The sequence below is a fragment of the Pseudopodoces humilis genome, chromosome 1, assembly GCF_049639895.1.
Source record: "Pseudopodoces humilis isolate 2021_Gansu_Grassland_sample_001 chromosome 1, ASM4963989v1, whole genome shotgun sequence".
In the NCBI taxonomy this organism is placed as follows: Eukaryota; Metazoa; Chordata; class Aves; order Passeriformes; family Paridae; genus Pseudopodoces; species Pseudopodoces humilis.
This window is the reverse complement of record NC_142200.1, coordinates 98,745,116-98,762,805: the sequence shown is the minus strand read 5'-3', so window position 1 is coordinate 98,762,805 and position 17,690 is coordinate 98,745,116. Positions and strand designations below refer to the sequence as shown.

Below are 17,690 nucleotides of genomic sequence, written 5' to 3'. Positions count from 1 at the left end.
TGATACTTTATGTACCAGAAAGAGAAATAATGAAATACATACAAGTGTTGTTATATGACACGTGGCACATATGAACCAAGCACTGCCACGTGACCAATGTGATGTATTCTGAAGACAGCGCAGCCTGATCTGGCTCACAGATCAAGCAGTACAAAACATCCATTCCTACTTAACAGGATTCACAAAAACAGTATCACAAGGAGTGCAGCCCTCCAGCATCTGAACCACTTACAGGATCTGGCAAATACCCTAAACCATAATAGGGTAATGGCTACTACCACTTTAACCACAAATACAAAATACCAGCAGGTACTGAACCAGCCAGTGCTGAGCACAGAGGGACAATCACTATTTGTGATACAGGCCAGGATGCCATTGTCCTTCATGGCTACCTGGGCACACTGCTAGCTCAACTTCAACTGCTGTATATCAGCATGCTCAGATCCCTTTCTGCTGGGCAGCTTTCCAGCTGCTCCTACCCCAGCCTGTAGTGCTGCAGGGAGTTGCTGCAACTCAAGTGAAGAATCTGGTACTTCACCTTACTGAACCTCACACCATTGGCCTCAGCCCATCAATCCAGCCTGGCCAGAACCCTCTACAGTAATTTCTACCCTCCAGCAGACCAAAATTCTTTCCCAATTTGGTGTCATCCTCAAACTTACTGCGGGTGCACCTGATCCCTGTGTCCACATCATCAATAACTTTATTAAACAGGACTGGACCCAATATTGAGCCCTGGGGAGCCCCACTTATAACTAGCCACAGTTTGGATGTGGCACCATTCACCACCACCCACTCAGTTCTTCAGCCAGGAAAGTGTACACCAGTCCAAGCTGTGGGCTGCCAGCTTGCCCAGCAGAATGCTGTGGGAGACAGTATCAAAGGTTTTGCTGAAGTCCACATAGACAAGATCCACAGCCTTTCCCCCATCCACTAGGTGGGCCCCTGATCATAAAAGGAGATCAGGCTGGTCAAACAGGACCTGCCTTTCAGAAACTGGGCTGGCTGGGCCTGATCCCTTTCTATTATCTTTCACAGAGGTGGCCAGATTGAGTTCTAGAACAGCTTTTGTCTTTCTAATTTTCTTTCTATATCACCTAACAACACGCTTGTACTCTTCCTGAGTTGCCTGCCACTTTTTCCTAAGGTAATAAACTCTTTTTTTTTTTTTTTCCCCTTAAATTCCAGCAAATGCTCCTTATTCAGTCAGGCCAGTCTTCTTCCCTGACAGCTTGTCATTTGGCACACAGGGACAGACTGTTCCTGTGCCTTTACGATTGCTCTCAAAGTACATCCAGCCTTTCTGGACCCCTTTGTTTTTAATGGCTCTTTCCCAAGGAACTCTCTGAACCAGTGTCCTGGACAGACCAAAGTCCACCCTTCTGAAGTACAAGTACAGGTTTTGTTGACTCCTTTACTTCACCAAGCATTGAATACTGTGTTATGTCATGGTCACTGCCAAAGATGTCATCTGACCACCACATTTCCCACCAGCCCTTCTCTGTTTGTAAAAAGCAGGTCTAGCAGGGCATCTCCCTTACCAGTTATGTCAGGAAGTTGTCCTTCCACACACTCGAGAAACCTCCTAGACTGCCTCCTCTCCACTGTGTTGAGTTTCCAGCAGACATCCCACAAGTTAGTCTCCCACAAGAACAAGGGCTAGCAATTGTGAAACATCAGCCAGATGCTTACAGCATAGTTCATTCTTCATCCTGGTTGGGTTGCCTATAACAGACTCCCATCAGGATGTCTGCCTTGTTGGCCTTCCCCCTGATTCTTACCCACAGATACTCAACTTTGTCATCACTATCCTGGAGCTCTGTACAGTTGAAACACTCCCTAATGTATAGAGCCACTCCACCACCTCTCCCCTTCCTCACTTGTCCCTTCTGAAGTGCTTGTAGCCATGAATTGCAGCACTCCATTTACATGCCTCATCTCATTTAATTTCTGTGATGGCAGCTACATCACAGCTTTCCTGCTGCACAATGGCCTCCATCTCCTCCTGGGATGTACATGCACTTCAGCTGGGCTGACTTCACCCAGCTGAATCAATTTCACCCCTGACACAGGCATGCCACTCCAGGTTTATCTCTAGTGATCTGGTCTTACGTGATTGCCCCTTCACACCAAGTTTAAAGCCCTCTCAATCATTCCTGCCAACTCACAGGCCTAGAATTCTTTTCACTCTTTTAGACAGGCAAGCCTCATTTGCCTGCAGCCAGCCTTGTGCTGTATAAGCTATCCCATGAGGGAAAAAGCCAAAATTGCACCAATGGCACCAGCCCTTAAGCTGTGTGTTGATCAGGGCTCTCCTGTTTGTTTCAGCATTCTTCCCTGCTCCTGAAAGCATTGAGGGAAACACCACCTCTGCCCTTATCCCTTCAACCAGTCATCCCAAAGTCCTGAAGTTCCTTTCGATTGTCCTAGGAGTTGTCACTCTGACTGCTGACATGGAAACCCAGGATTAGGTAACAATCAGAGGGCTGAATCAGTCCAAGGAATCTTCTAGTCATATCTCTTACATAGGTCCCTAGGAAGGGCAGATTTCCCTGTGGGACAGGGTCAGTCAGAATGTGGGGCCCTCAGTTCCCCTCAGAAGGGAGTCACCTACAACAATCACCCATCCTTCTTTATGTACAGCTGTAGTTGTAATGTGTCTGGTTCATGGACTTGCCCCAGATAGATCTTCACTATCACTTGCCTGACCCTTGAGTCCCAGAGCCTCTACTTAGTCCCATCTCTCTTCATAAAAAAAAAAAAAAAAAGAAAAAGAAAAAAAAAACAAAACAGAAAATACCCCCCCAAAAAACCCCAAGCATATTTGAATGCAGCAGCAGCAACCACAGCACAAAATAATTAGGAATTGTAATATACATCACAGAGATTTTAGAAATCAATCAAGAATTCTTCTTAAATCAGTTTTCTGCCTGATTGAGCCAAAAACCCCTCCCTGCATGTAACAGATGTACATTTGGTCTTAGTCTGGTTGCTTCTTTTAATTTTCTTAGATTGAGACTTTGCTATTTCCTGTCTTAACTCAATGGATTTATGAGCTGATTTCATTTCAAGGGCACTGAGCTTATGTCTTTATTCCTAAAAGATGCATCATCCTTAAATAGACATTGCTTATCACCTCTTGAGTATCCAAGACTTAAACAACCATAATTTAAGATTTCAAGTTGTTTTATGGGTGCCTGACAAACATCACCTAGCTCTTACCACCCAAACACTTTCAACTTCAAGTTGTCATACTCTATGAATAAGACTTATGTTCTTTCCACTATAGAACATAACTGTAAGTTATGCATTACACAAAGCTCTAAACAGCAAGATTACGTCATTTTTGTCCAACTTGTCTTCCAAGCAGTGAAAGCAGAAGCAAGTGACCTAGAAGTACAGAGGTGCTGTTTGATCATACAAATATATGGTGAGAAAAGCACAGGCTGATCTGGAGTTGAATTTGGCAAAAGACATAAAAGGCAAGATGAAAGGATTCTGCAAGCAAATCAGCAGCAGAAGGAAGACCAGGAATGACATGGACCTATGGCAAAATGAGCAATAGGCCATGAAGGTGGACACATTTAATGCTTTTTTGCCTCAGTATTTCCCAAAAAAATATGGCTCTCAGGAGTCCTAGGTCACTGAGACTAGAGGAGAAGTCTGCAGCAAGAAAGAGTTACCTTCAGTTGAGGGAGCACTTAAAATATATAAAAATATGCATCCTTGTAGCGGAGGACAAGAGTATTTTTCAGCGCCCTGGGAAGAGTGTCAAGCAGGCCAAGGGGGTTGATCCTTCCCCTCTTCTCAGCACTGCTGAGGCCATGTCTGTAGTCCTGTGCCCAGCTCTGGGCTACCCAGTATAAGGCAGACATCAACTTATTGAGGCAAGCACAGAGTCACAAAGTTGATTAAGAGACTGGAGCATCTGACACAAAATGAGAGGGTGCTGTACCTCACACAGATTGTCTGGATGTAGTTTTAATTATTTTTCATCATTACGGGTACAGCAACTAAAGAATAAAGCAAAGAAAAAAAATGCACACCCACTTGAAAAATTCCAGTTATTAGGTTATATGCACAAGCAAATGTGAAAAACATTGTAGCAACCAGCCACTGGCCAACCTAAATAGGTATTTAAACAAGATTCTCAGCAAGCAAATTTGAATATAATTGTCTTTCTTTTCTTGACATTTTCAGACATTTACCACACAAATATGATAAATACATCAGAAAAGGCTAAAAAGCTATTTGACTCCTATTAAATTACATCCATACCCAGTAAGCAAAAAGTCAAAGCCATGGATTCAGCAGGAATTGAAGGGCAAAGCAGATTTGTAACTAAGATTTTAAACCAGTCTAAAAATATCTGTAACTTCTGCTGTTATTTAATTGCATTTTAATATTAGACTTTTCATTTTAGTGCTTGATTAAGATTTTGGGAAGTGTCTCTTGTTGGAATTTTTTTAAGCAGGTTTTCCAGACTTAAAATTGTTTTTATACACATAACAGGAACTGCATACGTGTGTCTACCTCCTTTTCATTCATCCCTGCTTTTATAAAGTACATACGACTCTTCTACTGCTTCAGGTACTAAGCAATAGACTGTAAAAAAGTCATGTAAAGCTTCTGTGAGCAGGTAACTGCACAATTCTGAAAAGAGATACCTCAGGGCAGTAAAAAAACACTGATATTATCATTTAAAGCACACAATATGTAAATTGATTCAGTAAAACTGCTGGGGGAGAGGGAAAAAAAATCAAAAAAAAAAATCCCAGTTTTCATCTAGTTTAAAGCAAAACCCTAGGAGGCCAGCCCAATAAATCAATAGGAACATGTTAGGCTGGCATGGCAATGACACTGAACAGCTCCTGAGCTGTTGTCATGGTTGCTTCCTCAAATGTTTTCCATACCTGTTTTTTAACTGAAGTCACTTAAACTCTCAGTTTATCTTAACTGACATCAAAGGAACATCCTTCTATACAACCACATGACTTTTATAATACTTTGACTGAAATAAAGGAAATAATGAACATAAAGAATTGAAAATAAAATACCTGTTATTGAACAGTACACTATGTGAGGAGCAATCTTTTTAATATCTTCATAACCTAGACCCATTTCAGCCAGCTTCCCAGGGACAAAGTTTTCCACAAAAACATCAGATGCTGCTGCAAGCTTTAAAAAAGAAAAGGATGAGTAAAATCTGTTAATTAGCTCCCAAAATTTGAATAAATTCCTATGCAACTTAATTCTAAAATCTTGCTAATTAAAATGGCTCTGGTCTTCCTGATAAAAGAAAATTGACAAGCCTATAGGGATATTCTTTTGCCTGTCAGACTGTGTAAACTATATATTAGAGATACTGCATATCTAGAAATAAGACTGACAAAATCCTAAAGTAATGAGACAAAACTGTAAGATGATCAGAATCACATCAGTTTCTTAAGGCTTGACAATATTCACAGAACAATCTTCACATACATTTTTTTCAATAAAAGTGAAGTGGTATTTGTCCATCATTCATATTTTCTCCATCATAGAAATAACTTTTTAATTATTTTTTCATTTTCAAATAATTTATTACAATTACCATAACAAGGTCAAGATATAACAATATATTTAAGTTCCTATATGTAGAAGTAAAATAGGGAGCCCAACAACAATTAAAATTAAGAAATTAAAATTAAGATCTTAAAGTCACATTAAATGCAATAGGGCTGTCAACCTCTGCAATATGACTTTTTTCATTTCAAATGAATGGCCTAGTCCAAAAATCTATTGATGTTAAGATCAACATATAATCTTGATTTGCTTTACATTCCATCCTCTCTTATAAAAAAATATAAGTAGATACACATATGCAAATTTCAGTAAGACTAACACAAGTTGACTCCTGAAGCAAGAGAACAACTTGTTAAGACAGATGTATGCCTTAAGGGACATGTAGGCTTTCTGCCTGGTAAACTGTGTGGGGTGTGGGTGCATGCACAGGAATTTAGTAAGTGTTCTCTGACAGGTACACATGTTTGTGCACCCATTTTTAAGCATAACTGATACATTAATTGCTTAATGCTATTTGCAGCCAACCAAGGAGTCTCAGTCTCTGAAACTGCCATGTCACTGTCTAATTAAATAAACAGTATTTTAGACAAGCTTCTATAAACTAGTGTCATCATAACAGAAATCACAATGCCTTTATGAAAGATTAAATTAAGGAGGCTTTATTTTCTAATTAAATCCATCACAGTTCATACATAAATACTTTTCAAAACTGGTAATGCTACAGCTTTAGCCTAATTCATTCAAGAGATGAAATTGGTTACACCTTGTGTACTGCTTTCACTGTGATTTTATAATCTATGAAAATTACAGTGACTGGATAGGCTAAAACAGTTGAAAGTTGTTGCCCATGTTATATTGAAGAACTACCATCTCCTACAAGCCACTGAGGAAGAAAATGTGACACACAGTACTGTAACATGAAAAGCACCATATTTCTGGACTGGGCAACACAGTGCTAAGTGAGGATATAATGACTTGGGCCCATTTTAGCAGGGTATGTGCAGTCAGAGAAAGGAGTTTTCAAGACACATTACAAGTACTGTGCCAGTTCTGCATCTAAAGGTTTCACTGGAAATAGTTTTTAATATATAAAGGCAGCAGTCTATATGTAGCACTGATGCTCACCGAACCAACAATTCTGCCCTTGTGGAAAACTGGATACATAGTCTGATCCAAACAAACTATATGTTCTTAAAACTCACCGAGATTTTCAGTCTCAATGGGGTTTTAAGTCCACTGTCAACTAAAACTTCATACTTCATGCCCTAAAATTTCCCTAAGCATCACTTGTATTTTAACACCTACTAATAGAGCAATATAACACGGAGCTGACTTGGAGTACTATCTGCTCGAGAGGGCACTGATAGGCTCAACATTCATGCCTCAGGAAATAATAAACAGCACAGTTCATGCCAAAGTAGTAAGTAAATTGAATAACAAAAAATTATGCTACTAACTTTATAAAGGAAACTACACATAACTTTTGAAAGTTTCAGTTCGTATATTTTTGGTTTGTTGTTTGTATGGAGATTTCTTTTGTGTTTTGTGTGTTCTGGTTTTTACAAAAACTCTGCAGAGGAGAATCTGCATACACATACATATATGTATATATATATATATGTATGTATGTATATATATATATGAATATATATATGTGTATATCTATAGCTATATCTATATATATATGTGAGTAGCTTTCTTTATCAAGTAAGAAAGCAATGCATGGGACACATTGACCTATCAGCTAAACACAGTGGAAAAGAAGTTCCATCAGCTCCCAGCCAATTAAAGTCCCAAGTTCTTAATGAATAAAAAAAAAAAAAAATAAAAAGTTCATTGGTTAAGGCTCAATAATTCACAGGGGAGAAGTATGCTCAAGGTTCTTAAAATGAGTTTCTGACAATAACTGATAAATAATGTTCAAAAGAGATGCTACAAAAAGATGTCAGAGCATGGGACTGGCACATATACAGTCACTGAAGAGAAAAGAATAGTTTTCATTCAGGAAGACAGACAAATATTTGGAAGGCAGTTAACAGCCAGCCAAAAACAATAGAAGGAAAGAAAGGGCTACAAGTGACATAGAATAAAGAGATAAAGAAAACACAGTAATAATTTTGTGGAAGTCAAGTAATCATGTATGAAAGAATAGACTCTTGAAAATGTATTTTGTAGTGCTATGCCAAAGGATGAAAAGCAGCCAGTGTGGTAAATATTTAACAGGTGATGCCATTTTTTCTTCCACCTCATCTTGACTCATAGGGCCAGCTGCCTTTAACACTTCAAACACCTTCAGCCCACACATGTGGAATCAGTGAACACTTTGAGTAGTTTTATTTCAACATTTTTAAAGGTCAAATAATAAATTAGTCTTCTTCCACAAGAGGAAAAAATTTTATAGCACTTAATTAGAATATGACTAGTTTATACAAAAATATGACTGTGTTATACCATGCAAAATTTTTCCAAATGAAAATTTCTGCTTCAAATTTTTTAGAACATAGGCATACAGCTCCATAACAAATCAACAATAAAATGCTCTGTTCTGCAAAAAGAAAAGGCACTGTGGAATTCTTGGTTTTTAATCTCCAAAGATTTCTGTATGAAGTACCTTTGCATAGCTAACAAATCAAAAGCATCAGAAAACTTAAATCTATTTCCATTTCATGCAATACTCACAACGAATTCCACCTACTGCATGACACACACTGTCACTGTGAAAAAGGGATTGGAGCTGATACTGAAACAGTAGCAGAAGTCAGCTGCTACTACAGCAGGGCTTAAAATGCAGCACTAGCAAGCAGCTGATCTTGCTTTTCTCAACAAATAATTAATAAAGAGATGACAAAACACAAGTTTGATAAAATGTGAAATTTGATATTTTTATTATTTTTAAATAGAGAAATGGATCACCTTAAAAGACCCTGAAGTCAAATACTGAAAAATAAATAAATACTAAGTCTCACCTACAGGACAATGTTTTTCAGGAAGATGTACAGCAACTGAAGTCATGAATACCCTGCAGCATTCAAAAAACTGCATTTCCTGAAGCGCAGCATCTAGTCTTAACTGCTCACTGACTTCATCTGATCAGTCCATCTTGAATCTTTCTAATGCAGTAGTACAGCAAGATGAGTAGTAGTACAGCAACAGTAACAGAATAGGCTATTAGACCATTCTCTCAGAATATTTCATTTGAACATCTTTATCACATTCTCATGTAAATTTAAATCCAAAGTAATTACAAGCTACACTGTACATTAAATCCAAAAGTGCAGAGTACAGAAGCTATACACTTATTTACAAAATTTACTGCATACTTAGATTTTTTAAACTATCAAATTAATACTTGAAATGCAGAGTTTAATCATTATTACTCAGGATCACAATAATACAAAATAAGGACGCCTTGCATGCTATCAAAACCTACCTCTTTGATTAGCTTTACTCCTTTTGAATCCTTCATGTTGATAGCTATACTCTGGGGATTAAAAATAAATACAACAGTAATTTATATGAAATATTATGTGAAAGGGATTATCAGCCTCTTCTAAACATAACCAACAGTCAAATTTCACACTATAGTTAATTTGGATAAATAAATTTTAACACATAACCCACTTCCTCCTGCAAAAAAAAAAATTCTCTCAGCAAAGCAAGCTGAACTACATCTCATTAATGAATAGGACAAGCACCAAAACCAGTCTGACAGATGTGCAGCCTGTTCCTTATATATTTACACAGGACCCACTACTGGAAGTAGACAGGGGGACACCAGAAATATTTGTTTCAATGGTAACAAGCCATTAAACAATTCAGGTATGTCATGAAACCTCATATTAATCCCAAACTTTCAAAAGCTGGATTTAGCCACCCTCACTGTCATACAATGACAGCATTCCTCCTGCCAGCTGACACAGATCAACTGAGCTGATGCACCTGAAAAAAATGATCACTCAAAAAAATACCCCTTGCTTTCAGCAGGTTTCATTTTCAGTTATTTAATGCCAGCAACTGAAGACCAGCAGAATCAGTCTTGCTTTTCCATTTTGCTTTAGCTGCTCACAGCACCCTATCAGAGATTTGGAACCCTTTTGTTCTAATAACTTACAGGTTTTCTCCTGAAATTTATTCATCAAAGCATTAGGTCAATGTAAGTATTGCTCTATTATATGTTAAGAATCAAACTAAGAAATGTTATATATTCAGTTATAATTACAGAGAATATAGGCTTATGTTCAGTTCCACACCCCATTTACCTTTTTATTTCTATTGACACTGAGAAAATAAATGCTTTCTGTCCCAGCAAAAGGTGGACCCCAGGCTCTTGTGTCATCACCAGCCCCTGAAAAAAATACCATCACATAGTTGCCCAATATCACATTTAAGTCACTTAAGCTTCATCTAGCAGGCAGGACAAATAATAGTTTAACATATATATTTTAGGATATTTATATCAAAAACCACCTAAAAGTGAATGCAACTAAGCAAAGTGAACAGTTTTTGCTAGTGTCGGGATTCCATTTAGTCTTTAAAATACTCATACAGCCCCACAACACTAGTGTATTTGCAGGTTTTTTATGGGCTGTTTTTTTGGTTGTTTTCTTGGGGAGGCTGGGGAAAGGGGAATTGGAGGTTTTTTGGTAGTTTGTTTGTTTAAACTTAAAGTAGAGATACAATGCAATTCTTTAAGTCAGTCCTGAAGAATTTAGTAGAGGCTCTTGCCTGCACCAAGTCACACAGTTCATCTGGTCACTAAGCTATTCCTGAAACACTCCAGACACAACATCAAGATACCACTGATAGACAACAACTGATTAAGCTGCATGCTGCACAACACCAGCTAAAAGAAGTGCTTGCTATAGCTGGTGCAGTGTCCACCTCCACCTTCCAGAAATCCTGCCATAAATGTGCTGCAGACACTGATATCACTGTATCATTTATGCTTAATTTCAAATTTTTAACCTTTCTTAAACATCATGAAGACTAGCAATCTATTTTAAATATAATTAAAGTTAAATTCAAATTCAGATACAATCACTGTCCTGAGTGTTAGCAAGCATGTGCATTCCAGTATCTATTTCAATATCTAGACTTCATCTACTTGCTAACTTCACATAAATGAAAACTTTCCTTAGTGAGGCAGCACGGAAGACTGATACTGGCATAGATACAGAAACAAGCTGAAGAACCTTAGGTGTCATAAATATGCTATACACTATAGTAACACAAAAGTCTTCAGCCATTTAAGATCTACAGTGGCAAAAGTTCTGCAAACATATAAATTGCTTATCAACATTTGTACTGTTTAATATCTCAAAAGACCTTTGAGATATTGGTTCAAGCAGGATGCTTAGGTGGGTAGGGGCAATCTCCTTTCTGTGTGAGTACTTTGAGTGATTCAAAGCAAAACATTTCAATAATACTTTCCATGTAGAACTCTAGTGGGGCTACTGTTCTTTTTGGATTAATACTCCTGTGAAAATTGGTATCTTCTCACAGAAAGAAAGGATTAGTCACATTCTAAAATGTTTGAAATTCAGAATTCTGGAACTGTCCTTCTCCTTTGATCATAAACAATGCAAAGCTCCAAAACCATTACTTCATACTTAATTGCTGACCTTGCTCCATTCCTACTACCTAGATGTTTGGAATACCACCAGTGTCGGTCTAATCTGACTTTATAAAATTTATTTTGCCTGGTCACAAAAGTGAAAACCTTTATAACAATGGTCAGTAAATCAGGATGACCTATAGACTGATGTGACAAAACCTTTGTCAGACATTCAGTGTTTCACTAAACGTTCAACTATTCAATATTTCCTATCAGAAATAAAATATAGAGAATGTAGTATGTTTAATATCTCAATTTATGTCATAAATTATTATAAACTGTTATGTTATAAAATTTAGGGAGTGTAATATTGTTTAGTATCTCAATGATTTTCACCAACTAGTTTCAAAACTAGTAATACCAAAAGAAAGGAACTTAAAATATGGAAACTTAAAGGAAAAAATACAATACATAATGTGCAGCTGCGATGACATAATTATACACCTCAAATACGTAATGATGCATAAAACTTACAGCCAAGTGAGAGGACTATTTCTAAAAAAGACCCAAATATGATGCAATGGTATTCTTCTTATACAGTCCTACAAACTAAAAAGTGTAGCTATACCATAAGAATGAAGCCTTTTTTTACCATTACCCAATCCTTAGCAACTCTTTGGAAAAAAAGTGCATGTGCTGAGTGGAAGGAAACCATTGTGTTAAGCTAAAAATACACAACATTTAATTCAGCTAATTATCCAATGTCCTTACTTTATACATACATATATACATATAGACACACACATATATATGTATGTGTGTGTATATATATACACATAGTATATGTATATGTATATACACATAGTATATGTATATGTATATATGTATATATGTATATATATATGTATATTATTATATCTAAAATTATATCTAAAATAAATAAAAATCTTACCTGGTCTTTCCACTTTGATAACTTCAGCCCCTAGATCTCCCAAATTCATTGTGGCAAATGGTCCTGCAAGAACCCTTTAATATGAAAAAAAAAATTGTTTTCTTAGTTTTTCCAATCAGAATATTTGCATTTAGACACACTGCTACAAATGACAAATTAAACACAAACCTTGTTAAATCAAGAATTTTCACACCATCCAATGGCTTTACATTACTAGCGCCTGACAGGAAACAAAAAACAGTGACTTAGATCTTAAAAAAAACTAGCACATTGTTTTTATGACACTCATCATCCTCACTCATCTCCCTCCCCTAATAAATGATGATAAAGCTTTCTAAACAAGCTGGTTATTGGGTGTGTACTACATTAGTAAAATCTTTCCAAGTTGGAAAACCTTATGTATGACATTTCAGAACCTATTCTAACTCCCTAGCAAGTCTACAATAAACCTACTGTAGGGATATTTTATATGTGCCTTCCACAAACACTCAAACAGCTTTTAAAGACTAATCTGAAGAAAGATACAACAAAAGTGTTTTAGCAAGCAACATCAGAATGACACAAGCTAAAAGTAAAGGTACCAGACCAATGGGAAACAGTAGAACTCACAAAGTGTTTTGAGCTGTGTAGACCTAACCACTTGCATCACACACAAAAAAAAAGAATATCCCCATTACAAAACTTAAGGCAGAATATATGAGGCAAAGTACTCTTTCAATGGCAGCTACACATGCAAGATAATGATTAAGAAATCACAATGCTTTCTTTCCTTTCTCTCACCCTTTCCAACCTGACCAGGTCTAAGAAACATCAGTAATGGCAATAAACACCAGAGACAGAGCAAGGAATCTCACAGTCTAGATCACAGGCTGGCCAACTACTTCTTTGGTGGCCTTGAATTATCTTCTTTTCTCTCAGACTTGAATTGTAGGCTAGGGACACAAACACTTCATCATGCTGTGTAGATGGTCATTCAATTACTATTTGGAAGGTGGTCTTGTATCACACATGAAACAAACGCACCTGGCCAGTAACACCACTAAAATGACACATACCAGCTTGTGGCAGGCATCCCTTTTTGGCACTTGTCCTGGTAAGAGAAAAATGCAAAATGGGGTGTGGGGGGGAGGGGGGAGATGTGGGAATCAAACCACATTCATGCAAAGCCTGCAGGCCAGTGTGGTGCATCTCTCATATCATGCAGCAGTGCATGCCTGTATCACCTGTTCCACGCTCCCTTCATTAGACCTGAACCGCCCTTTAGTCACTCTCAACTCTCCTTCCTACTTATGGGAAGAAGGATATTTATACCGAGAGAGACTTTTAAAAGCTAGAGAGAAGCAGCATTAGAAATCCAGGGCTTCTGCTAAAATATTTTCATTAACTGTACTGCTCTCAGTGAGGACACTTGCATCCTCGTTGCTCATCTTTAAGAAATTTACCTCCATTATTACCACTTACTCCAGGGAGATTTCCATTTAACAGATTTTGTGCTTTAATACAAAATCCAGACTGAGCAGCATGTTGAAAACATGCCCATCTAGGAATGGCCATGTGTTTTGCACTTTCAGAGCCTTTAGGAAAATCTCAGGCCACTACTTCCCTTCAGTGCTCCACACCTCTGAGTTCCAAATGGAAAACAGTTGTGGCTGGTAAACACCACAGACCCTCCAATATAACTTCAGTCTTATCAAGCTGGGTGCACAATTTGCTCTACAAAAACTCTACACTTTTTTCCAAAAATATGTAAAAAGCTTTACTGAATCTCCCCCAAAAAATTAAAAAGATGTAATCTTAGTTTAAAAGGTCCACCTTTCTTTATTATTTCCACACCTTTTAGAGCTGCACTTTAGTAGTTCACCTATTCTCATTCTGAGCCAGTATTTAGGGCTACTCACAGATACAGTACCATAACAACAGCAACTTTTCAGAGCCAACAGGTTCTCTCCTGCAGCCAAGTTGTAGGAATCCATAAAGATATTTCTCAAAAAAGCCTATAAAAGGTTAAGATTAGGCTGTAAATATGTATTTATGCATAATTAAAACTGGTGAACCCTTGCTAATTATCGTATCACTCACATTGTGGCATCATCTAACACTCCATTCAGGGATTAGGACGCTTCCATAGCTAGAACAGAACAGGAGAGCACAACTGTTGCTCTGAAGACAAACAGACCACTGTGAATGTTTTTTTTAATGTAGGTAAGCAACAGATATCCATGATGATGAAGAAATGCAAGAAAGAAGTGAGATCAAAAGTTTGCTTTTGAAAATTGAGGAACAGACCTGTTAGTCTCTTCATAATAGAACACAGATGTTCACCAAAATATAAATATATAAGAGCTAGATAATATATGCAGCTTGACACTGATTTGTTGAAATAACTGCAGTAGAAAGCCTTTTGACATCCACAGTTCTGGTACATGGAATCCTGAATAAGGGAGTGCTATCTATTGTAGAAACAAAAAGAAACAAAACCACATCATAAACAAACACAAGATCAGAATTGATCAGCATTAACTAGAAACATCTCCTGGGTTTTTTACATTCATCACTAGCTTCCTAAGCAGGCACATACCCAAAGTTTGACTTTGTCAGAATTCTGACTCAACAGTCTAAATTTTCTAAAATGCAAACTCACATTTTCTTTTGTATTTTTGCTTTATATTTATACCAGTAACTTGATGACTGAATGAAAAAATCACTCTCTGAGCTCTAACTGTATCCTCTTGTAAACTCCTGATTCCCACAATGCTTGACTTTACTGTGAATTAGACTGTCATATGTATCTTTCATAAATAACTTTGATTAATAATAAATAGACCTGCTCACCCTCAATATGATTTACACTCTTTAGTTAAGCTCAACAGCTTGTCCCAAGGCTGGCCTATCCTAACAATATGAATAAGCAACCAAGAGAGATCGTTCCATAGAATAGAAATTAATTCTTCTGTCATATTCCAAAACGATTTCCTTTATACTTGTGACAGAAGAGGGAACCTAAGAGAGCCAAATAATTTTTGCAACAATGCAAATTAACAGATCCCATTCCATTTACTTTCAATTCCAGAAGACATGACTCCTCAAGTCTATTGTCTCTACTTTGACTGCACAATCAGTATTTTTTCACTTCATCCATGCAGTGAGTTATAATCAAGTCCATCACTACCGTAGACTAATTCACAATCAGTGGGTACAGTCCAGCCTGGCACACACTTGGTACGTTTATAGTGGGAGGCAGAACTGCAAACTTCCTCCGATTGTAGTGCCACCAACGCTATTGTAACTATTTTTCTGTGTTATTTAGTAACAGAGAAACTTGAAGCCAGAGAACGATCACTTCGTTGCAGCTTGGATTTATTTCATTTTAAGAAAAAATTTAAACAGCACAACTGCGCGCACTTAGACTTTGGTAACCTTACAAAAAAGATCGGGCCTGGAGCACGGCATGCCATTAGCCAAGGCTGCCAGGCGAGCCGACACGCTCCGTGTCACAGGCGAGGCGCAGCTGCGGGCAGCGCGCACGGCCGCGGGGCAAAGGCCGAGCCCCGGCGGCTGCCCAGGGGCTGCGCTGCGCCCAGGGACGCCTTCGCAGGGACCCCTGGCAGGAACCTCCCGCAGGTATTTCACGCCCGTCCCCCCAGCCAAGCGGCTCCGACCCCCGCCCCAGCGGCACCAGAGCCCGGCGGGATCACACGGACAGAGGGGCCCGACGCGGCGGGACAAGGGAGGCGCAGGAGGGCGCGGCACGGCTCGGTACCTGCCGGGGGAGCGCCTCCGCTCCGCGCCCAGCCGCCGCTGCCCGGGAAAGGGGAGGCAGAGGCAGCGCTCAGAGCTCTGGCGCTGCCTCCGGCAGCTGCGGGACACGGGCTCTTCCAGAGCCCTCCGCAGCCCCGGCTCCTTCTCCCCAGCGCGGCGCGCAGCATCCCCACCACTCGAGACAGCAGCGAGCGCTCGCTCGGCGCAGGCGCCGCCGCCCCCTGCCCCTCCCGCCCCGGGACAGCCCTGGAGCGGCCGGGACGGGGCGCGCAGGCGCAGAGCCGGCCCCGGCTGCCCGCGGCATTCCCCGCTCCGGGACCGTGCTCCTCTCCTGGCCGCGCTCCATAAAGCAGGGAGGCGTCCTGCCTGCCGGTGTTTGCGGCGGGAATCCCGCTGGGTGGTGGCTGGAAATTTGTATTTCCAGTTCGGCGTGCAGACTGTGACATACAACATTGCCAAGGTGGAATAGAAGTAGAAACCGCCCCCCAACAGCACCGCTCGGCTTTCCGCACTTACCGAGGCAGGCAGTCGCACTGGGTGCCAGTACATCCGCCCAGCGGCACGAGGGACATCCTTCACCTCAGCTCGCCGTCACTGAAGGCGCAGTATCACTTCCACTGTGAGCTGTGCCTTCAGCTGGGGCTAGTTATGGAAGGGTTAGCTTGAGCTGACCTTTGAGCGACTCTTCCCTGAACGATGAACCCTCATACTATTTTTAGTCTCTGTTAGGACAGAGCAGAAGGCTTGTTACAGGAACAGCATGGTGTCTTCTTGCCTCTCCAATAGGATAAAAAAGCCTGCACAGAGGTTCACCTCTTATTTCTACGAAATATGTGAGGAAATGGCAACTGCTGTATCTCAAAAGCAGCCGAAACTTCTGACTGCTCGAAAAGGAGCACGATGAATAGCACAGGCGTAAGACGTGCCACATGTTAGTCTGCCTAAATGCTGAGGAAGAACATAGAGAAAATCTACATGACAGGTTTGTTGACTGGACATGCTCTGTGCAATCAAAAGTATCACACGGATGCTCAAAGATCTGTCGACAAGAAGAAATTCATTAGCACAGTTACCCCAGTATAACCCAGTATAACTCAACATGTGCATGACGATACGTATTTCTCATTCATGTGGTGTGAAAAGGGTTTAAATTAAACTGTGCTTTTTTTGGAATGAGACAGATCAGATAATTTGGTAACTTAAATTGATAAACTGTCTTATGTAGACATGTGTGCACAGTAAAAACAGATAGTCTTCCAGACTAAAGGATTATCAAAAAATTTAGATGAGCAGGTTTCTCTTTCTGTTTTAGAATTTAAACGATATTGCCTCATTTTTCATAGAGAGATTGTATAACATTGGGGAGGTGAGCTCCCTGTGAATATAAAATTAGTTCTTGTCATTAAACAAAAACAAACTAAAATACTGTTAAAGCCAAAGAAAAGCAAGACTGGTATATAGAGCATAGAAACTTTCTGCTTATTTTAATAGTTAACTTTTGTTCACTGCTGCTCTGAAAGCCCTTTTTAATTTTCCTATGTTGCAATGTCCTAAAATCGAGTAGTGCTTTGCTGACAGAAATAAATAATAATTAAAAAAAAAAAAAATCCTTACTATTTTTTACAGAGCTGTCGAGGATTTGCATTATTAGGTACCTGGGAACAGAGCAGGAATTGTAATAAACAACACTGTTAAATTGACTTTGTGCTAAATACAACAAAATAGCATTTTGCTACGGGTTTGTATGAGTAAGTCACTGCCTGAGCTACCACTCACTTAATTGCTGATGGTTCAAACTGATTTTGAGGAAAACTCTTTCCATTAAAGTGCTTTTTAAATGTCACTCTGTGTTTTTTCAGT

At 39.2% G+C, this 17,690-nt stretch overlaps 1 protein-coding gene across 4 annotated transcripts in view; it reads right to left on the bottom strand.

The window, feature by feature from the left end:
- SUGCT (succinyl-CoA:glutarate-CoA transferase) overlaps positions 1-16,459 on the bottom strand; it is a 317,421-nt gene extending 300,962 nt beyond the window's left edge. For 3 of the 4 annotated variants that reach the window (XM_005529930.3, XM_014258688.2, XM_088057150.1), the window contains exons 1-6: positions 15,832-16,005; positions 12,240-12,291; positions 12,072-12,145; positions 9,825-9,910; positions 8,996-9,046; positions 5,058-5,178 (exon numbers count right to left, since the gene is read on the bottom strand). In XM_005529930.3, the coding sequence (XP_005529987.3) occupies positions 5,058-5,178; positions 8,996-9,046; positions 9,825-9,910; positions 12,072-12,145; positions 12,240-12,291; positions 15,832-15,997 (550 nt within the window). In that variant the 5' untranslated portion in view covers positions 15,998-16,005. Of the gene's footprint in view, positions 1-5,057; positions 5,179-8,995; positions 9,047-9,824; positions 9,911-12,071; positions 12,146-12,239; positions 12,292-15,831; positions 16,006-16,346 lie in introns of those variants that run through there. The other variant, XM_014258689.2, reaches the window with a different exon arrangement.
- Between the last annotated feature and the right edge of the window lie 1,231 nt (positions 16,460-17,690).